The following is a 23675-nucleotide window of genomic DNA, read 5'->3' on the forward strand; positions in this document are numbered from 1 at the left end:
TGGACAGAGACTGTAAACTTTCTGGCAAAAAGAAGGGAGGCGGACTGGTGCTGTACATTAACAATAGATGGTGCAATCCCGGACATGTAACAGTAAAGGAGACTGTATGCTGTAAGGATGTGGAGTTGTTAGCGGTTAGTCTCCGTCCGTATTACATGCCGAGGGAGTTCTCGCACGCAATTGCTGTCTGTGTTTACATTCCACCTCGAGCTCTTCCGGATACAGCGTGTGACGGCATCCACTCCACAATCGCAAGGCTTCAAACCCAACACACTGACGCCTTTTTGGTGATCTCTGGCGACTTCAATCACATAACACTGGATTCCACACTCACAAATTTTTACCAGTATGTTGACTGCCCTACAAGGAAAAACAGGACAATAGACCTCATGTATGCAAACGTGAGGGATGCATACAGTGCAAACCCCCTCCCCCCACTGGGAAAGTCAGACCACAACCTCATTTATCTCCAGCCAATGTACAAGCCAAAGTACAGAGGCTACCAGTTCCCACACGCACCTTCAGGAAGTGGACACCCGAAGTGGATGAGGCTCTGAGAGACTGCTTCGAGTGTACTGACTGGAGTGTGTTACAGAATGGAGAGGACTTGGAGGAGGTCACACAGTGCACAACTGACTACCTGAACTTCTGCATGGACATTGTTGTTCCCACCAGAACTGTACGCTGCTTTCCCAACAACAAGCCTTGGATAACCAGCAATGTCAAGACCCTTCTTAACAGGAAAAAGATGGCGTTCAGAGAGGGGGACATGGCAGAGCTGAGGCGCGTGCAAGGGGAACTCAAATTCATGCTGAAGGAGGCTAAGGAGGATTACAGAAAGAAGGTGGAACAGAAGCTGCAGGAAAACAACTTGAAGGAGACATGGGACTGCATGAAGGTTATCACTGGCCTGAAGAAGAACAGCAGCTCTGTGGAGGGGGACCTGGACTGGGCGAACCAGTTGAACCACTTCTACAACAGGTTTGACTGCCCTGCTCCAGCTCCAATGGCGGTGGTCTGTCCTCCACCCCCAGCCCCCACCCTCACACCCCCTCAATACCAGCGCAACACTCACCTCCATCATCACAGGCTATCGTACCCCCACCATCACTGGATTTTGCACCCCTCCCCCACATGGCGATCACGAACAATGAGGTGACAACGACCTCAGTCAACAGCCATCAGACACACAGATCCCAGATGCACTCCTCCCCCTCCCCTCCCCTCACACCCCTCACCATTACAACAGATCAAGTGACAGTCCAACTTAAGAAATTGCGCAGCAATAAAGCAGCTGGGCCTGACAGACTGTCCAACACTGTGGAAGACATCATGTCTCACCCCTGTCCCTAAGAAGCCACACCCTAGTGAGCTTAATGACTACAGACCTGTCGCTCTTACATCACATGTGATGAAGACAATGGAGAGATTGGTCTTAGGTATGCTCAGACCCCAGGTACGCCATGCACTAGACCCGCTACAGTTTGCTTACCAGGAGAAAGTGGGCGTGGACGATGCCATCACTTATCTCCTACACAGGACACATTCCCACCTGGACAAGGGGAAAAGTGCTGTGAGAATCATGTTCTTTGATTTCTCAAGTGCTTTTAACACCATCCAGCCCCTCAGATTGGGAGACAAGCTCTTGCAGATGGGTGTGGACGCTCACCTGGTAACCTGGATTACAGATTACCTGACCGAGCGACCACAGTTCGTCAGACTGTACACATCTGACTTCTGCTACAACACCGAGTCATGCCACATGCAGAAGTTTTCTGATGATACTGCAATTGTGGGGTGTATCAGGAACGGGCAGGAGGAGGAGTACAGGAGCCTGGTGGAGGACTTTGTGCAATGATGCAAACTCAATCACCTTCAACTCAACACTTCAAAGACCAAGGAGATGGTGGTGGATTTCCGCAGGTCTAAGCCCACTCTGCTACCAGTCCACATTGATGGGGTCAATGTGGAGGTGATTAGCACCTACAAGTATCTGGGTCTCCACCTGGACAATAAACTGGACTGGTCAGCCAACACTGATGCACTCTACAAGAAAGGGCAGAGCAGGCTGTACTTCCTGAGGAGGCTGCGGTCCTTCAATGTGTGCAGTAAGCTCCTCAGGATGTTCTACCAGTCAGTCAGCGTCCTCTTCTATGCAGTAGTATGCTGGGGAGGAAGCACAAGGAAGAAGGATGTGGGGCGAATTGACAGGCTGGTAAGGAAAGCTGGCTCTGTAGTGGGAGCTGAACTGGAGTGCATCACTTCACTATCTGACAAAAGGACCCTGAACAAACTGATCAACATCTTGGACAATGAGTGTCACCCACTCCACAGCACTATTGTTAAGCAGAAGAGCCTGATCAGCTGGAGACTTCGCTCACTGCCTTGCACAACTGACAGACTGAGAAAGTTATTTGTCCCCAGGGCCATTGAACTGTTCAATGCCTCACTTATGGGAAGAGGAGAGATAGACTTCTCTGTATAGTCTGTCTGCCTCTTCACCCCCTCCATGTTTGGTACTGTCTGTCCACTAGCCACTTGTACCACTGTCTTTATGCCTCACTGTTTGCGTGCTAGATTAGCACATATGCATAACCCCCCCCTCCATGCCACAGCCGAACTGTGGCCACATTTTCTTAAATAGTTAAATATATAGATATATAGACTTTACTTTACTTTATTTCTGCACTGTTGACTTACTTATTTGCACTATCACCATGATCACTATCACCATTGCACTACCACCATGACACTCATTCACACTCATTCACACAGAGCACCTTAGAGCACCTTACCATACCATACCATACCAAGCACAGAGAATCACAGGCTCAGTCCCTGCCTCAGTCATTGCAAGCGCCTCTGATTTATTAATCACCACTATGTGGATACTGTTTTTAGAATTGATTTAGATTAAGTGTTAATATAATTTGTATTTTTGTAATTTGTATTTTAGTATATTTTTATATATTGTATTAAGTGTTAGTATAATTTGTATTTTACTATATTTAGCATATTCTTTATCTTCTACTGTCCTTACTGCTTAGTTGTGTTTTTATATTATATACTTTAATTACTCTTTCTGCTGTTAAAGAATGTGGTTGTGTTGTATGTATGCTGCTGAGACCTTGAATTTCCCCTGGGGATCAATAAAGTATCTATCTATCTATCTGTCTATCTACAGTAGCAGAGTTGGCCAAATAATAGTGGAAGGCCGATTATGGAAGGGGTTGAGGGAGACATTCGGTCGGATTCTGGTGCTGTGGAAATGTGTAGCCTTTATGTGCAGGGCACAGTAATATGACATTCATTTCAACAAGTTTGTTAAAATGGTGATTTTAATTTATTAGGCCTACTGTAGGCTATGTCCGATTTATTTTTGGCTATTCTTGCTCAGATGTTCAGCATACTGTAGGCCTATGTCCGATTTATTTTTGGACATATATTCTTGCTCAGATATTCAGCATCACTGATGGAATACATGAATGTCCACGTAAGGGCATTGCTATGACGGGTGACATTAGAGACGTCTGCCTAGATCATCTGACAAAGATAACGAATTCCCTCGGCTGACAATCTATATCTTCATAGAGAATATCGCACGGGTAGCCTATATATATTTTCTGGCGGTCTCTAAAACCCGTTGCCCTGCGAAGAGAGGCCCTCACGATTTGCGCTCCAATGTCGTATGGATCATCCAGGTACGCCAACATTGTCTTGGGAGAAATTGTTAGTGGAGGGGTGGTACTTATAAAGGGTGTGGTTAATGGAAATCTCGGGTTAACCAAGAACATAACCTGCTCGGAGCAGGTTTGAGATGCAGCGTAAATTGCCATGGCAGCATACCTCGGTTAAAACCTATCCACCTTTCGTAGTACGGGTTAATCGGGAAGTTACGCCACACGCGATCAAGTTACTCTCAAAGTTACCCAGATAAGCCAGTAACCCCGCTTCGTAGTACAGGCCCCAAGTGTTGTGTTGTGGTGGTGTTGTGTTGTGGTTGCTGAGGGCTGGTGTTGTGTTGTGGTTGCTGAGGGCTGGTGTTGTGGTTGCTGACGGCTGGTGTTGTGGTTGCTGACGGCTGGTGTTGTGGCTGCTGAGGGCTGGTGTTGTGTTGTGGCTGCTGAGGGCTGGTGTTGTGTTTTGGTTGCTGAGGGCTGGTGTTGTGGCTGCTGAGGGCTGGTGTGGTTGCTGACGGCTGGTGTTGTGGCTACTGAGGGCTGGTGTTGTGTTGTGGCTGCTGAGGGCTGGTGTTGTGTTGTGGTTTCTGAGGGCTGGTGTTGTGTTGTGGTTGCTGAGGGCTGGTGTTGTGGCTGCTGACGGCTGGTGTTGCGTTGTGGTTGCTGAGGGCTGGTGTTGTGTTGTGGTTGCTGAGGGCTGGTGTTGTGTTGTGGTTGCTGAGGGCTGGTGTTGTGTTGTGGTTGCTGAGGGCTGGTGTTGTGTTGTGGTTGCTGAGGGCTGGTGTTGAGGGCTGGTGTTGTGGTTGCTGAGGGCTGGTGTTGTGTTGTGGTTGCTGAGGGCTGGTGTTGAGGGCTGGTGTTGTGTTGTGGCTGCTGAGGGCTGTTGTGCTTGCCACTGCCACTTGGGTTCAATGCTGGGCTTGAGTGGGATTTGTCCAAATATTTGTCCAATTGTTGTGTTTGACTTCTCAATTTTTATTGCCACAATATCAAATAAATAAAGCAAATGATGGGGACACCTCTCTCTCTTTCACACTCACACACACACACATGTGAATATTTTGTCTGTAAATGTATTTATTTGTTTTTACAGGTTAACAATCACTGCATTCCACTGTGTATCATAGGTACATTTCCAAACACTTGTGAGTACAGTGGGTATATCTACATTCTCCAGGTCCTTTGCAGGCTCCCTGTCCTCTCATTGGCTCTGTGGTGGTCAGGTGACTTTGGTTCCCTCAGCAACCATCGATGAGAATGTTATCTGTGAAGTTGTCAAGCTCTCTGAGGTAGTTTGTGCAGGCCTTCTCCTTGCAGGTCGCTCTGTCCGGCCATATGTCCACCTGTGCCTGGGAGTCCAGTGGGAACTTATATCTGCAAAAAAGTCCAGCCACTGATGAACCTGCACCATTTCTAATATTACATATACTATACTATAACAACTGCACCATTTCTAATATTACATATACTATACTATAACAACTGCACCATTTCTTATATTACATATACTGTACTATACTATAACAACAATAAATATACTATACTATATCTAATATTACATATACTATACTATAACAACTGCACCGTTTATAATATCACATATACTATACTATAACAACTGCACCATTTCTAATATCACATATACTATACTATAACAACTGCACCATTTCTTATATTACATATACTGTACTATACTATAACAACAATAACTATACTATACTATATCTAATATTACATATACTATACTATAACAACTGCCATTTTGTGCTTCCACTCTTCCACCAGTGGTATTGACTAGCCTGTAGCCTGTGGTATTGACTGTCCTGTAGCCTGTGGTATTGACATGCCTGTAGCCTGTGGTATTGACTAGCCTGTAGCCTGTGGTATTGACTAGCCTGTGGTATTGACTAGCCTGTAGCCTGTGGTATTGACTGGTCTCTAGCCTGTGTTATTGACTAGCCTGTAGCCTGTGGTATTGACTGGTCTGTAGCCTGTGGTATTGACTAGCCTGTAGCCTGTGGTATTGACTGGTCTGTAGCCTATAGTGTAGCCTGTGGTGTTGACTGGTCTAGTGTAGTCTGTGGTGTTGACTGATCTGTAGCCTGTATAGTAGCCTGTAGTGTAGCATGTGGTGTTGACTGACCTGTAACCTGTAGTGTAGCCTGTAGTGTGGACTGGTCTAGTGTAGCCTGTGGTGTTGACTGTATAGTAGCCTGTGGTGTGGACTGACCGGTAGCCTGTATAGTAGCCTGTATAGTATTATTATTGTTTTATTATTGCCTTTCCCCTTTTTTTACATTGCTTTTTTTATTAGGCTATTGATTGAATTGATATTATTGTGTACTACAACTATTCTCCTTACTATATTTGACCTAGATTTTAATCTGTTCCCTGTTCATTTTTAAATATTATTATGTTGTTTTGTATTTATATGTCGCTTTGGACAAAGGCGTCTGCTAAATCCATAACCATAACCATAACCATAACCATATAGTAGCCTGTGGTCTGGACTGACCTGTAGCCTGTATAGTAGCCTGTATAGTAGCCTGTGGTGTGGACTGACCTGTAGCCTGTATAGTAGCCTGTGGTCTGGACTGACCTGTAGCCTGTATAGTAGCCTGTATAGTAGCCTGTGGTGTGGACTGACCTGTAGCCTGTATAGAAGCCTGTAGTGTTGACTGACCTGTAGCCTGTAGTGTTGCCTGTAGTGTAGCGTGTGGTGTGGACTGACCTGTAGCCTGTATAGTAGCCTGTAGTGTTGACTGACCTGTAGCCTGTATAGTAGCCTGTAGTGTTGCCTGACCTGTAGCCTGTATAGTAGCCTGTATAGTAGCCTGTGGTGTGGACTGACCTGTAGCCTGTATAGTAGCCTGTAGTGTTGACTGACCTGTAGCCTGTAGTGTTGCCTGTAGTGTAGCGTGTGGTGTGGACTGACCTGTAGCCTGTATAGTAGCCTGTAGTGTTGACTGACCTGTAGCCTGTATAGTAGCCTGTAGTGTTGCCTGACCTGTAGCCTGTATAGTAGCCTGTATAGTAGCCTGTGGTGTGGACTGACCTGTAGCCTGTATAGTAGCCTGTAGTGTTGACTGACCTGTAGCCTGTATAGTAGCCTGTAGTGTTGCCTGTAGTGTAGCGTGTGGTGTGGACTGGTCTACAGTAGCGTGTGGTGTGGACTGGTCTAGAGTAGCGTGTGGTGTGGACTGGTCTAGTGTAGCCTGTAGTGTAGCCTGTATAGTAGCCTGTGGTGTAGCCTGTATAGTAGCCTATAGAGTAGCCTGTATAGTAGCCTGTGGTGTAGCCTGTATAGTAGCCTATAGAGTAGCCTGTATAGTAGCCTGTGGTGTAGCCTGTATAGTAGCCTGTGGTGTAGCCTGTATAGTAGCCTGTGGTGTAGCCTGTATAGTAGCCTGTAGCGTGTGGTGTGCACTGACCTGTAGGAGCGGTGTTGCCGTATCTGCATGATCTCCGCCCCCATCACCAGGTACTGCTGTCCTGCCTCCACCCGTGTGGAGCTGCACGTGGCCTTCTTCACAAACTCCACCTCTGAGCCGATCTTTACGTCCTCTGCCCCTGTGAGAAGGGCAGATAGCAGCCGAGATCACATCTGGACTAGGGCAGATACCAGCCGAGATCACATCTGGACTAGGGCAAATACTATCCTATCTGGACTAGGGCAAATACTAACCTATCTGGACTAGGGCAAATACTATCCTAAATCACATCTGGACCAGGACAAATACTATCCTAGATCACATCTGGACTAGGGTAAATACTATCCTATCTGGACTAGGGCAAATACTAACCTATCTGGACTAGGGCAAATACTATCCTAAATCACATCTGGACCAGGACAAATACTATCCTAGATCACATCTGGACTAGGGTAAATACTATCCTATCTGGACTAGGGCAAATACTGGGCAGATACCAGCTTAGATCGTGTTTGGACTAGGAGCAGATACCAGCCTAGATCACATCTGGACTAGGGGCTGATACCAGCCTAGATCACATCTGGACTAGGGGCAGATACCAGCCTAGATCACATCTGGACTAGGGGCAGATACCAGCCTAGATCACATCTTCAGTCTCTCTGTATCTTCAGTCTTACCTTTTTTGAAGACATCCTGTACTTTCGCTTTGTATGTCACAAAATCTCCCTCGGCTTCATTCGACTCAACAATGACCTTAAACGCTGAATAGGGAACAAGGGATTTAGATTAGAACAACAATGACCTTAAACGCTGGATAGGGAACAAGGGATTTAGATTAGAACAACAATGACCTTAAACGCTGGATAGGGAACAAGAGATTTAGATTAGAACAACAAAAATAACGTCAATAACAACAATACATGTGATAACAGCATCCATGCATGAGTTAGATGTTACCATAGTTACCATATTTGCACGAGTTAGATGTCACATGTTACCATATTTGCATGAGTTAGATGTTACCATAGTTACCATATTTGACCCTGTCCTTGCACATGTCCTTCTGCAGGGAGTCAGCGTTGATCTGATCAGCGTCCAGAATGGATCTGAAGGTGCAGCATTCCGCTAAACACACACACAACACAAACAACATGGATCACATGCAGCATTCCGCTACACACACAAACAACACAAACAACATGGATCACATGCAGCATTCCGCTACACACACAAACAACATGCAGCATTCCGCTAAACACACAAACAACATGGGATCACATACACAATCTATGACCATACTGTCACCTACATCTCAGCCAAATATACAGTAAGATGTGTTTGAGACACAACATGTGTGTGTGTGAGAGAGAGAGAGAGAGAGAGAGAGAGAGAGAGAGAAAAACAGTGTGTGTGTGTGTGTGTGTGAGAGAGAGAGAGAGAGACGAGTGTGTGTGTGTGTGTGCTTGTGTACCTGCCATGCAGTGGCACTGTTCCTTTTCACACAGCCTCAGTAGTTTGCGCTCCTGTGGGTGATAGACCTTAGAGCACGAGCTCTCTGTGGGAGACAGACACAACTCCACACTAAACCAACACACTTCAGCGGGACTGCACAACTCCACACTAAACCAACACACTACACTCATTATCATTAGAACAGCTCTCTGTGGGAGACAGACAGGCAGACAGCGGGATTCACTGCACAACTCCACACTAAACCTGCTCATTATCATCACTGCACAACTCCACACTAAACCTGCTCATTATCATCACATTTATGGTACAGGGATTAGGACAGGTGAGTTTTATAAGGTATGTAAACTGGGAGAAACGGATAACCACTCCCATTAATCTCATTGGCTATGCACAACATTAATCTCATTGGCTATGCACCACATTAATCTCATTGGCTATGCACAACATTAATCTCATTGGCTATGCACCACATTAATCTCATTGGCTATGCACAACATTAATCTCATTGGCTATGCACTTCACTTCGCAGGCTAAGAATAACCCTCCACAGCCTGACCCACTCATACCCCAAACACAGACACATGGGGGTTATATTGGCCTGGCGGACATACCTGGGTCACATGGGGGTTATATTGGCCTGGTTGGCATACCTGGGTCACACTGGGGTTATATTGGCCTGGTTGGCATACCTGGGTCGTGGTTGGCATGGTTGGCATACCTGGGTCGTGATACTCGTACACTCTGAACAGGGAGCCGCTGGTCATGCCCGTGTTGAAAAGCTCCTGGACGCGGAATCCCACGCAGTATGGTGCGGCCGAGGGCACCTGAGAGTAGTCACAGGAACCATTACTGTACACCCTGAACACTACAGTAACCATTACTGTACACCCTGAACACAAGAGGAACCATTACTGTACACCCTTACTGAACACTACAGGAACCATTACTGTACACCCTGAACACAAGAGGAACCATTACTGTACACCCTTACTGAACACTACAGGAACCATTACTGTACACCTTTATTGAACACTACAGGAACCATTACTGTACACCTTTATTGAACACTAGAGGAACCATTACTGTACACCCTTACGGAACACAAGAGGAACCATTACTGTACACCCTTACTGAACACTAGAGGAACCATTACTGTACACCCTTACGGAACACAAGAGGAACCATTACTGTACACCCTTACTGAACACTACAGGAACCATTACTGTACACCCTGAACACTACAGGAACCATTACTGTACACCCTTACTGAACACTAGAGGAACCATTACTGTACACCCTTACGGAACACTAGAGGAACCATTACTGTACACCCAGAACACTAGAGGAACCATTACTGTACACCCTTATGGAACACTAGAGGAACCATTACTGTACACCCTTACGGAACACAAGAGGAACCATTACTGTACACCCTGAACACTAGAGGAACCATTACTGTACACCCTTACTGAACACTACAGGAACCATTACTGTACACCCTTACTGAACACTACAGGAACCATTACTGTACACCCTTACTGAACACTAGAGGAACCATTACTGTACACCCTTACTGAACACTAGAGGAACCATTACTTTACACCCTTACTGAACACTATAGGAACCATTACTGTAAACCCAGAACACAAGAGGAACCATTACTGTACACCCTTACGGAACACTAGAGGAACCATTACTGTACACCCTGAACACTAGAGGAACCATTACTGTACACCCTTACTGAACACTAGAGGAACCATTACTGTACACCCTGAACACTACAGGAACCATTACTGTACACCCTGACTGATGCAACTAGACTAATTGTGTATCTGTTCAAATGTGTACTTTTACATTGCAATGTTTCAATTGTTTTACTTTTTCATACATTGTTGTACTTGCCCCTTTACTCCCCACTTCTCTTGTTTGTAGAGTTTAAACATAATGAGCCAAATTTGTAAGTAACAGGCAAAAACTGCAATCTCAGTGATAAAATGACGAGTACCGAGTCCAGTTGGATGATGACTTTGTCCCCGTCAATTTCGTAATCAGAGATGAGAGTCTCGAGGCCGTTCTGCATCTGCGGAGGAGAGTCAGTTACCAGAACGTTACATTAACCATCAGACAACCAGCCAATCACAAACATCCATCACGTTACATTAATCATCAATCATTAGACAACCAGCCAACCACAAACATCCATTATGTTACATTAATCATCAATCATCAGCCAACCAGCCAACGACAAACATCCATTATGTTCCATTAATCATTATCATTAGACAACCAGCCAACCACAAACATCCATTATGTTACATTAATCATCAATCATCAGCCAACCAGCCAACGACAAACATCCATTATTAGGGTTGGGTATCGTTTGAATTTGAACGATTCCGATTCCAATTCCGATTTCTTATTTCGATTCCGGTTCCTAGCGATTCTCGATTCCGATTTTTTTAAGAGGCTGGGTCAAAAAAAGTTTAGGATATTTTAAATGAGCTAGCTAACCAACGGTCTTTCTCAGGGTATCTGCACATTTTCCAAGTGCAAATTTAAAGACTTTTAAGACCTTTTCAAGACATCTAAAGGAAACTTAAGACTATACCACATCAAAAAGATATATATGACTGTTTATGCAATATTTTTTTTTTCCTACTAATTTTAACCCCCACCCCATTTTGGATGTCTACAGAAGTTACCAAATATATGTTGGCGAAAGAAAAATAATTGTGTGTGAATTACCTTCAAAGCTATAAATGCCCAATTTTAGGGTCTGGGCTGCTTGCTTTTGAAGCTGGCTGTACATATTTGGTTTTGCTTACTGCTGAGGCTGACTGTTCTTCACCTGTGTCTGTAGTAGCCTAGGCTACTTGCCAAAGACATGTGCACTGGACTGGATTCCCTTCAATATTTTTTTCAAAGTTAGACTAAGCTATTTACATATTTTAATAAGCCTACTTTATATAATTTACTATGTGCATCTATTGTCCAATATGCAGCACAGCAAATTAAAGTTAATCCACTACTTTACATTTTGCATACCAGTTGTATCTAAACCAAACAAAGCTTGACTGAAACATTGTAAAACCATTGACTTGTTTTAAATTAATTAAGAGACAGGTCCTCTCGCATGATCCTGCTGAAAACCGCTGATTTCATCTCAAGCACACACGTATTATGAACACACGTTTTTATGTAGCCAGTCGCCGACATTCAAAAAATATGCGGTTATAGTTCACAACTTTTGCGAAGTAGGCCTAGTTTACTGGGAAACGCTGGCAAGCAAGCTGCTGGCAGATATTACAGGTAGGCTATTATAACTTAGACAGATATTTTCTTTCCTAGGCTAGGCCAGCAACACACGCTGGAAAGATGCAAACAGATCAACTTAACATTTAATTGCAAAGCACTGCACATAATTTGACCAGCAGTCTTCGCGTCCATAGTTTGTGAAACGATGCTGCGTCCGAGCAACGATTTTAGATGCCAAGCGCAACTCCAAAAAGGAGAACAAATGAGCGTCCGGCTTGAGGCTGCGCCGGACGCCGGACAGGGCTTTTGAAATCCATATGTCCGGCCTAAATTCGAACGTATGGCCAACCTATCGCTCTTTCTTTCTCTTGCTCATTCTACCGTAGGCTTCCTCATTCCGCGTCCTGTATATCTCTCTGGCCTTAGCTACACCACGAAAACGTCAGGCATATTATTTTGTACATAGGCCTACTGTATTATTACTGTTTTCACTTCTTTAACCACACCCGTGAAAAACATCTTCACTCTGCAACCACTACACTTCCTCCCGTAGCCTAATAGCCTAGTCACTAATTGCGTTTTAAATACACGAAACTGGATTGAGACATCACTCGCTCTCTTGCACTCGCTGGCGGTCCCATACGCACATTTAATAGCCTACCTCTCTTTCGAAAATTCAGTTGTATTTAAGACCATTTAAGGATCCGCGGGAACCCTGCTTTCTGAATGAAATAGTCTGACCTTCTCCATGAATTTTTATTCTATGAACGCTATGCGCTTCTTCGTTGGTGTTCAGCCGTTTCTTCTTCAGGTCGGCGGACTGGGAATCGAAACTAGGAATCGAAATTTAAACTTTTGAACGATTCCGGGAAAATCGCAAAGATAGTCCCGGTTCCAACCAATACTCGATATTCGATACCCAAGCCTATCCATTATGTTCCATTAATCATTAATCATTAGACAACCAGCCAACCACAAACATCCATTATGTTACATTAATCAATCATCAGCCAACCAGCCAACCACAAACATCCATTATGCTACATTAATCATCAGACAACCAACCAACCACAACGATCCATTACATTACGCTACATTTTTTTTCTTGTCACACAATTTTCTAAACATGTCTTTCAAACACCATAACCCCACACCAAGTCAGCAAAACCATACAGTAATTCTCAGTGTTTGACACAGTTTTCAATTTTCTTAAACACATTTTGCAAAACACCACACACAATTTTTTAGCTAACACACAAAAATCAAACAAGAAGTAACTTCATTTCATTTTTCAAACACAACCTATCAAAATGGCACTCTTATTTGCCACTTATTCACACTCAGGGCCAGATGTACTAACGCTTTTGCGCCCACTTCAGGCGTATTTGTTTCCCAACGTGCGTGTAAAATCATTGCGGGAGCTGAAAATGGCAGATTGCGTGTTTTATGTCATGCATATGCATTCATGAGAGGATCCAGGGGAAAGTGGGAGTTTAGCATAAAAAGATGGGAGGGGAAGAGTAAAGAGTGCCTAATAATGTATTCCACGGTATGTACAAAGACTGCTCCTGAAAGCGCACGTCTATTCTGCACCTAAATACTTCCGCCTTGTAAAAGCAGGTGTTAATCCAAATTGAGGTTCAATGTGTCAATAAGAGAACCTTTCAAAGACAACAGAATCGCTATTTAGAGCACCAGTTTTGCAAGTCTTTGTACTATCAAAAGCAACACTAACATTGTTGGCCTTTCGAATGTCTTACTTTCACTTCCACATCATCCACTTAAACTTTCCTACTTACTAGATTTGACCAATCTTCCATAGCCTACAAGCACAAGTACTGTAGTTTGAGTAGAACTACTGATCTTCATTATCTCCCTGCTTGTTTACATCTTATCATCTATGGTATTATTTCATGATCGCTAAACGTTTGATTCTTTTTAATGTTGTCATCAGTTAACTTCATTCAACTGCGCTTGTAGGCTCTTCCATTCAGTTGTGGACGTTCGTAAATTGCGTTTATGGGCGGAGAGAAGCAGATAAAGGCGCAGTTTACACCAAGGATTGAACGGTTGATAAATATGACGGAAACTTGTGTCTGTCAGCGTTCGCAATCTGCGGTTTGTCCATGACGCTGATAACGTTACGTTCACAAATGTACGTACATCTGGCCCTCAGTCCTCAATGTACAAACAGTAAAATTAATTTGCTGAACACGATCTGATCATTGCCTTAGTACAGGCCTATATAGGTATTGACCCTTTCAATCCGTTCCTAGAGCATTTATGGTTGAAATGTTCAGAACCAATGCAGATACCTTGAAATGAAAATTGATTGAACTTAAGCGTAATGTTCTACAAAAAGTTGACTTTACGTAAAACTTGTCTTTTGTCCCCAAGTTACCATTAGCTCAATGTTTTTTTCTGTGCCTCCGGAAATGCCTTTAGACAGTTGATAGGCCTATTACAGTTTTTTACAACTGTTTACACACATTTTCAAAACAAACATTCCTAAACGTTCCTAAGGATTTTCTGAAGGCACAGAAAACTTTGCTTCTTTTTTCTTGTTGGCTGTAAAATATCGTATCCTCAACAGCACATTACTTGGGAAAATCACTACTTTTTGGTTTCAATATCGCTTACTACATGTTTACCGTGTATTTCAACTTCTCTCTGTAGATGACTTTCACTCTTGTATGGAAATATACAGAGGCCCATGAAAGACAGAAGAGCTTTAGTTTTTGAGCAACAGTGTGTACATGATGTATCTAAAATGGCAAATTACGACAAAAGATTTATTATCACAATACAACAGCATGGTTAAGAACGTAAGATCACACTATTTTTCAGAACTTATTTCTGCCCATAAGAACAACTCTAGATTTTTATCTGTTAAATATGGTGTTAGTCCAGTGGACAGAAAGGTGAACCCGGAAATGTTGAGTACACCAAAGTTTTATGATGGAAATATATAGTATGGGTCCCCAGCATGCAGAAACTGCCGGATGCTATTTTGCATATGTTGGGCAATTTGTGTAATTTAGCTAATTAGCATAAATTAGCATAATCACCTATATTGATCATATTATAAGAGCTGCTTGGCCAAAATGGACCATGTTAGTATGTTTTTAGGGGTTACTGGAGATGCTGAGTCCATATCTGACATTTTCAAGATTCAAAATCACTATTTAAACATGGTTTGGGCACGTTTTTACTCTCATTAAGCTGATTTTGCTGAGTTTTTGGGGGCGATTTAGACGGATTTTTGGAGGATAAAAATGTTCAGTGTTTAGGAATAATTTGGATTCTCAAGTTATTTCTGAATCCCACAATCATTTTGGAAATAGCTATTCACTGGCCCTCTGCTGTGACTCACAATTGAGTAACAAAGTGAAGACCTACAGTAGCCTCTACTACTCCTCTCTGTCCTCATCCGTTGTCCTGTCGTCATCTTCTCCAGATTCTTCATCCCTGTCCTTCTGCTGTTTTTGCTGTGTATATATATTGCCACATGTAACATCACTGCCTTTGCAGAAACAATAATTAGTACAGGCCAGGCCTGCAGCTGCACAGCTGCACTTTCCAGATACATGTATACACAGTTTTAACCCAGCTTTGCAGTTACAGCTGATAACATCTAACAAATCAGGAGGAGCAACAGGACTTGAATCGAGGGTGGGCAAGTTCCTCTCCTTTCTTCATACCTGTCTTCTAACTCCCTCCAAACGCGGTTATATCCACAGCCGGTGGATCAGGACGGTCTGCTGCTTTCCAAAGCAGCACCAGTAGATGGGCACGTTTTCCATGGAGGAGCAAGACCTCACCGCCAGGGATGAATTACTGCACGGACCTACCGGGCCAGGCCCAAGGGGTCAGGGGACCCTGAAGCCCAAGCCTTTGCATGAAATCATTGCCTTAATATCAACACATCAGGATGTAGGCTATGAATCTGATTGAATTTAGCATTGACCATCCCCAAAATGCACCAGAATACAGGAAATCACATCAAACAAATTAAAAAATTTCTGAGTAAGGACCCCCAAACCCCCCTTCCACATATGCGACAATTAATGGGGGGCCCTTAATACATCTGGGCCCAGGGGCCCGAAAGTTCATAATCCGTCCATGCTCACCGCTAGGAGGAGGCCCAAGCAAAAGGATCCGAAGAGAACCCTTGTAAGGGGTACTGAAAAGCTTACAGAGGCCTTCAGACCTTGAGCCCCTGCCCCCGCCGGACAGCTTTAGGCTGGAGTTGGCGGTGGCCCTGGCTGCGGAGCAGAGCAGAGGTGAAGCGGCAAGGAGGTGGTGCCTTGAGAACGGACGGTTGGCGGAGCCTGTTCGAGTCGGCCTGTTCGCCGGTGCTCTTTAGAAAAATAAGGGGGAAAAAAAGTTTGTTGTGTGAAATCCGATGGCACGAGCCAGAGAGAAGGTCTAGGCTTTGGCGCGATCGTGGCGGTGTGGAGCGGCCGGAACAGCGGAGGACAGCTCTGCGACAAGGCAGCAGAGGAGGGACGCCAACGTCGGTAGCTGTAGCCTGATTGCGCAGCGTGGTCCGGCTGCAATGGAACTGGAGTCTGCTGCCCTGACTGGCGAGACGACGGAGTGGAGCATCGGAGGTGCAGTGCCAGTTACGGTGCTCAGCGCCGGGGAGTCTGTGGCAGTGGAGGCTAGGCCCCGCCAGGTGCTGGAGGAACGTTGCAGTGGAGGCCCCGCCAGGTGTTGGAGGAACGTTGCGGTGGCAGTGGAGGCTAGGCCCCGCCAGGTGTTGGAGGAACGTTGCAGTGGAGGATAGGCCCTGCCAGGTGTTGGAGGAACGTTGCAGTGGAGGCCCCGCCAGGTGTTGGAGGAACGTTGCGGTGGCAGTGGAGGCTAGGCCCCGCCAGGTGTTGGAGGAACGTTGCAGTGGAGGCTAGGCCCCGCCAGGTGTTGGAGGAACGTTGCAGTGGAGGCTAGGCCCCGCCAGGTGTTGGAGGAACGTTGCGGTGGAGGCTAGGCCCCGCCAGGTGTTGGAGGAACGTTGCAGTGGCAGTGGAGGCTAGGCCCCGCCAGGTGTTGGAGGAACGTTGCAGTGGAGGCTAGACCCCGCCAGGTGTTGGAGGAACGTTGCAGTGGAGGCTAGGCCCCGCCAGGTGTTGGAGGAACGTTGCAGTGGAGGCTAGGCCCCGCCAGGTGTTGGAGGAACGTCGCGGTGGTGCAAATGGGGAAAGTGCGACCTGAGGGCGTTCTCTGAAGGGAGCTGGGGACGAGAGGCGACAGACCAGGTGACTGCTAGCACGCCCCGCATTGGGCCGCTGGTGGTTGTGGTTCCCCAGGGTGAGTAGGGCTCTTGCGGTGTGTGCACCCCACCTGCTGTGTGGCAGTGCCAGAGACTAATTGCTGGACTGAATGTGGGAACGCCCGCGCCGAGGATGGCAATGGCTTGCTGGGGGAGCTGTGCAACGCCAGCGTGCTGGACTGTGCTTGAGATTCTCACAATGTTTCGCGCTGGGGATTCTGGGAGAACTGAATGATCATCTCAATACCAATGTTTCCCAAAAGGCTTGTCCCAAGGAGAACAGTATTACCTTAAACACACATGAGGAAACTGAACAGTCCAATCAGTAGACTAGGATAAGCTAGCCAACTTTGTTTACAATATTTCCAGGCTTCAACCAGACAGCTGAATGTGGTAGAGTTGTAATAGAAATAGTAGGCCTAAGCTATAGGCTAATCTGCATAAAGTGTGCTGTCATAAATATCAGACATTCAGTATTCTCTCTTTTAATATCAGGATATAAAATAATACAGATATATTACATTGTAATCCTCTATATTCTAAGGTAGGCTATTGAAATGTCTAGCCCCCCCTCCAAAAAAAGAAAAATCGAGGTTCGTATCAAACCGTGGGTCAAAAATGGTGATACGAATCGAATTGTTAGGTTGGTGTATCGTTACAGCCCTACTGTATATCGCTACAGCCCTATCCTCCAAAAATTTGTCTAAAATGTACCAAAAAAAAGCTTAATGAGAGTAAAATGTGACCAAACCAAGTTTAAATAGTGATTTTGAATCTTGAAAATATCAGACATGGACTCAGCATCTCCAGTAACCCCTAAAAACATTGTCCATTTTGGCCAAGCAGCTCTTATAATATGATCAATATAGGCTATTATGCTAATTTATGCTAATTAGCTCAATTACACAAATTGCCCAACATATGCAAATTAGCATCCGGCAGTTTCTGCATGCTGGGAACCCATACTATATATTTCCATCATAAAACTTTGGTGTACTCAACATTTCCGGGTCCACAATGGGGCTCTATGGGCTGTCCACCGGACTATGTACCACACACTGCATGAAAAGTGTGATTTCCGTCAGTATGCGGCACTGTAGATTGTCGTGGAAGTTCAGTTTAATGGCTGTTCGCGGCAGTTTGCAGGCAATGCCGAAAACTGCCATGAATTGTCAGAAATTGACGTGGGCCTTGCTTGGCAGTCGTAGGGGACGATGTAAATGAAAATGCTGTGAGCTATACAAATGCAAATCAGGGTAGCAGGGAGAGTGAACTGTGCATGCTGGCATGACTGTGGCCTTTGGTCTTGCTTAAACAACTCCCAGTAATACGCTCAACAGGCAGAAATGATGCTGGGTATGACATGTCTGTTCCCTGCAAGCTCCAATAATGTAACCTGACTTAAAACAGTCGATAGAGTTTAGATTCAGATTTTCCCTTTACACCAACACAATGAGAATTTCAGAGGCAAATATATAAATGATTGTCTTTATCACTATCTTCATTCAACAAAAATATATGCAAAACTGCATATATTTTTGTTGAATAAAAAATATATACCTATATAAGTGACCCTGCTGTGGCGTATAGACTGAGAATGTTTTGGACTGTGTAAATAGTCTACTACCAGGGAAATAGCCAATGTTTTGGACTGTGTAAATAGTCTACTACCAGGGAAATAGCCTAATAGATTGGCTATTTCCCTGGTAGTAGACTATTTACACAGTCCAAAACATTCTCAGTCTATACGCCACAGCAGGGTCACTTCAATAAACCACTAAGTCCAACCGTTACGCCCCCACGCCAGCAGGGGAGACACTTCCTCTAGTGAGCAGTGGTTGCACTGTGGTCGCGCTTCCACCAGAACAGCTGATAGGATAAACAACAGTCAGTGTGCGGCGGCAAATTCAGAGAGGAGCATCTCCAAGCCTCGCCTTCCCACAGGCTGCAGCCAGCTGTACTTGGGTTCAGCAGAACAGAAAGGCTAGCCTACAGTTTCATTAGGCTACTACTTCACGTTATTTGGATGTATGTGGATGTGAATCATAAACAACGCGCCCGCGATCGTCTGTGCTCATTCCTTCTAGAAGAGGGGACCTTTAAACGAGCACTTCCCTTTTTGCTTGGAAGAATGGAGAGCGTTGGATCTAGTGCCAGATGAGTGGTTACTTGTCTCGCCAGGAGAATGGACATCTGCTTTCGGAAAATCAGTGCCAGCCGTAGCCTACCAGGGTTCACTCGGAGACACATAGGCGCTACCAGAGCAATTGTAAGATTTAAAGAATACTATGCTTTCATTCTGCTGTAGGCTATAAGGAAATAGATAGGCTACGTTGATAGATACAGATCTTAACTGTACATTTTGTTTTCACAGACTAACTTTGCCTCTTAATGGGGTCGTGACCTCCTCTTTGCTTGGAGCTGTCTGCAAGTCATTCAAGCAATTAGGCAAAACTCTAGGTTGCTGTCCATAGAGGACCGGTTGGCTGCTCTGGAGTCGAAAAACTGTGCGGGAGAGACAAAATTTAAGAAGAGAAGACTGGTGCACAATCCCAAGCTTGCGGTAAGAATATGTTCGATGACTGCTAGCTAAGCTAAAAGTACCCTAGCCTAAAACCAAAGCTAAGAGTAGCCTAGTAGCCTTGCAAAAGAACAAGTGAGCAGAACCAGCTTTCTTAAAGTGTATTTTTTTGTGTCGTCATTTACAGGAAGCAGTAGGCCGTCTTCACAACTCAGAGACAAATTGCAGGCGCTACGAACCGGAGAAAGGGTAAGATTTAAAGAATATGCTTTCATTCTGCGGTAGGCTATAAGGAAATGGATACGTATAGATACCATAGGATAGATACCGATCATAACTGTACATTTTGTTTTCACAGACTAATCTCGCCTCATAATGAGGCGGTGACCTCCTAATTGCTCGGAGGAATATCTGCAAGTCCAGATTTACACGATGTTGATAAAGACGACATTGTGTGTAAGTGACTTGTTTTTACTGTTTCTCCTTCCTTGTTTAATGTTACTGTGACTTGCGTTTGATTTTTATTCATACCACTCTCATTTAATTGTTTTCCAGCCGCCTGTAAGACATATTACGAGACGGTACGCAGGAGCTTTAGATATACCCAGCCAGAAAACTCCTTGCGGGCGGAAGCTGCGAAGAGTTCAGCTCGGAATCGAGCGAGAAGAAAGAGGGGAAGACTTTATTTGGTGACTATTTTTCAGGTGCATTGATGTGTTGTGTCCATACGCAGTGCATCATCGCACAGTAGGCCTACTGTGAGATCCTTGTCATTGGGTCCCAGCAAATGTTGCCTTTTTTAAGTCCCTTACTGGATAAAGCCTGTTGCAAATAATCTGGTTTGACGGCAAAACAATTCAACACCATATTACAAAGCTTGTGCATTTCTGTTTTTACCAACTAAGGAAAATTTCCAAAATAAGACATATTTTATCATGTGTGTGAGTGAATGTTTGTGTGTGTGTGTGTGTGTGTGTGTGTGCATGTAGTTTGTTGTGTATTCAGTCATATTATGTGCTGTTCCTGCTATTCCACCATGCCAGAAGAGGGTGCACTTACCTAGATGATACTGATACCGTGTAATGTGTTTTCAGAGTGAATTCTAATATAGTAAAAAAGTTACTACGTGTGTGAACTTACTTACGGTGCCCGTCTCCCGTTTCTGTCTTTATTACATTACACTAGTAATTACAAGTCTAGTATAGAACAAATTGGCGACGAGGATGGCGACTGTAATGCCTCTACCTGCGTTATTCTTGCCGTGTGCCGGACAACCTGCAATTCCGTTCGACATTTGGGCTAAAATGTTTGAGAACTATCTCCTAGCTATTCATGCAGAGGGGGACGACTGGCCAGACACGAGGTTACGAGGTCCTCTTACATTGTCTGGGTACAGAGGGCCAGCGTGTGTTTTACACACTTGCAAACGCAGGTACGTCCTACAAAGAGGCAATGGATGCACTACGGGCACACTTCATCCCTGCTATAAACGTTGTGGTGGAACGTCACAAGTTCAGACAAAGAATTCAGAGATCGCAGGAGTCCATTACAGAATATGTTGCCGCACTGCGCGAGCTAGCCACAACGTGCGGGTTTGAAGAGAACAGAGACGAAATGATACGTGATCAGATTATCGAGCATGCAAGCTGCGCTAAAGTGCGCAAAAGACTGTTAGTGCAAAGTGATGCGAACTTGACACTAGAGAAGACATTGAAAGTGGCATGTCAGGTGGAAGCTGCCATAGGATATGCACGGACTCTAGGTCCAGAATCCCGGGCTCCTGTGCAAGCTGTGACGGCGAAGCCTAAACGTCCATTCAAAAACAGAGTGATGAACAACCACCCCGCTGCACCTGCAAATGCCAGGACAAGACAGGACCGATGCTGTTTTAGGTGTGGGTCATCTACTCATCTTGCAAATGCTCCAGACTGCCCTGCGCTGAAAGTGACCTGCCGTAAATGCAATAAAGATGGACACTTTGCCAAAGTGTGTAACGGCTCCCACACACAGCAGCGTTCCGTCAATGCATGCCAGTGGGTGTTCCCGACGGTAGCTATGCAAATGACTTGAAGTAAAACCGTAATGTGATTGGTTGGTGCCGTCCGTAGATTGGCTTGATTGGCCGGTGCCGTCTGTCGGTGCAGCAACAGCTGAACTCCTCAACGCGAGCGGCGGGAGAAACGCGACACAACGGACCTACAATTCAGTTCGGCAACGGATCACGTGAGCCCATGTAAAGTGAATGGGATGCGTCTCCAGCAACGCGATGCACGCAACTGTGTGTGGGAGCCGTTAGTCTTCTGAAAAGCCAGCTAAAGTAAGTGTAGTTAGCGTGCTGAGAATTGATCAAACTCAGCCAGCTCAGAAAATAACGTGTGAAGTGACTATTAATGCAAAGTCAACTTCCTGCCCAGTGGTAGATACGGGTGCCGCTGTGTCTATTATTCCTGAGCCCATCTACAGAAAGCACTTCAGTAATGTGCCCCTGACTGAACCAGATGTTAAGTTAGTGTCATACACAAAGTCAGATATCCCAGTGCTAGGCTGCTTATCAGCTACAGTGCAGCATATTAATACTACAGTACCAGCTACATTATACGTTGTCTTGGGGATGGACTTATTCAGGACACTGAGACTTACCATTGTAGACAATACGGTGCTCTCACCTGCGGCTCCAGTGACTGAGGTCAAAACTGGACCAGTGACCGGTGTGAAACTGGGCTTAGTCAAGGGTTTTCTCCACCGTGTGAAAGTGAAGGAGGGCAACAACGCAGTACAGCCCGTCCAACAGAAACTGCGGAGGCTTCCTCTTTCCGTGAGGCAAGCTGTCTCCACGGAGCTTGAGAGACTGTTGGAGATGGACGTGATAGAGAGGATTGATGCATCTCCATGGGCCTCACCCATCGTGGTCACACGTCGAAACAACGGTGCGGTGAGGTTGTGCGTGGACTTGCGTGAGCCTAACAAGGCGATAGTGATGGACAGTTACCCACTCCCTCATATTATGAATTGTTCTCCGAAATGAGTGGCGCTACGGTGTTTTCCACAATCGACCTCGCGAATGCTTATCATCAGATGCTCTTGGCAGAGGAGAGCCGAGACTTAACGGCATTCATAACGCATGACGGACTTAACTGCATTCATAACGCATGACGGACTTAACTGCATTCATAACGCATGACGGACTTAACTGCATTCATAACGCAAGACGGACTTAACTGCATTCATAACGCATGACGGACTTAACTGCATTCATAACGCATGACGGACTTAACTGCATTCATAACGCATGACGGACTTAACTGCATTCATAACGCATGACAGACTGTTCCGGTTCAAACAAGTACCATATGGACTGTGCTCAGCTCCAAGTGCGTTCTCCAAGATGATGTCGCTCGTACTGAAAGGCTGCAAGGGGGTCCAGTACTACTTGGACGACGTCATAGTTTACGGAAAGGTCAAGAAGGTACATGACCTCAACCTACAGGAGGTGCTCGCCGCGATCAAGGGAGCCGGCCTCCAGTTAAATGAAGAAAAATGCCAGTTCAACCAGACCAGCCTGCGGTTCCTTGGCCATCACAGAGGCTCCGGCGCCGACAGACGCTACAACACTGCGCTCATTCCTGGGGCTCACAGCATGGTACCAGAAGTTTGTGCACAACTATGCGTCGCTCGTGGAGCCCATGCGGGCGTGTTTGCGTGAGGACAAACTTCAGTGGACTTCAGCAGCTAATGAGAGCTTCAAGGCGGTTAAGGACTGCATTGTGAACAGCCCAGCGCTGTCCGTCTTCGACCCCAGCCTCCCCACCTTTGTGTCTCCAGACGCATCAGATTATGGCTTGGGGGCGGTACTGACACAACTACACACAGATGGAGTCAGCAAGCTGGGACTGTCGCTTTGCAGTGACGCTGATTGACTATTACACAAAGTGGCCGGAGGTCGCTTTCACTGCTACCATCACAACTGCAGCAATCACTTCCTTTCTGTCTACCGTGTTTGCCCGGTTTGGAAACCCTACAGAACTGGTGAGTGACAATGGAAC

The 23675-nt window shown here is 45.4% G+C and overlaps 1 protein-coding gene across 1 annotated transcript in view; it reads right to left on the reverse strand.

Moving 5' to 3' along the window:
* Positions 1–4753: 4753 nt before the first annotated feature.
* c5 (complement component 5) overlaps positions 4754–23675 on the reverse strand; it is a 79832-nt gene continuing 60910 nt past the window's right edge. The window contains exons 35-41 of the mRNA XM_076270979.1: positions 10590–10664; positions 9303–9408; positions 8583–8666; positions 8144–8236; positions 7789–7872; positions 7112–7250; positions 4754–5054 (exon numbers count right to left, since the gene is read on the reverse strand). Of these exons, the coding sequence (XP_076127094.1) occupies positions 4919–5054; positions 7112–7250; positions 7789–7872; positions 8144–8236; positions 8583–8666; positions 9303–9408; positions 10590–10664 (717 nt within the window). The 3' untranslated portion in view covers positions 4754–4918. The remainder of the gene's footprint in view (positions 5055–7111; positions 7251–7788; positions 7873–8143; positions 8237–8582; positions 8667–9302; positions 9409–10589; positions 10665–23675) is intronic.

Source organism: Alosa pseudoharengus, unplaced genomic scaffold (assembly GCF_046254945.1).
Source record: "Alosa pseudoharengus isolate Yale_2024_CS ecotype anadromous, Long Island Sound unplaced genomic scaffold, YU_APseudo_1.1 YU_APseudo_1.1_scf_6, whole genome shotgun sequence".
NCBI lineage: Eukaryota > Metazoa > Chordata > Actinopteri > Clupeiformes > Clupeidae > Alosa > Alosa pseudoharengus.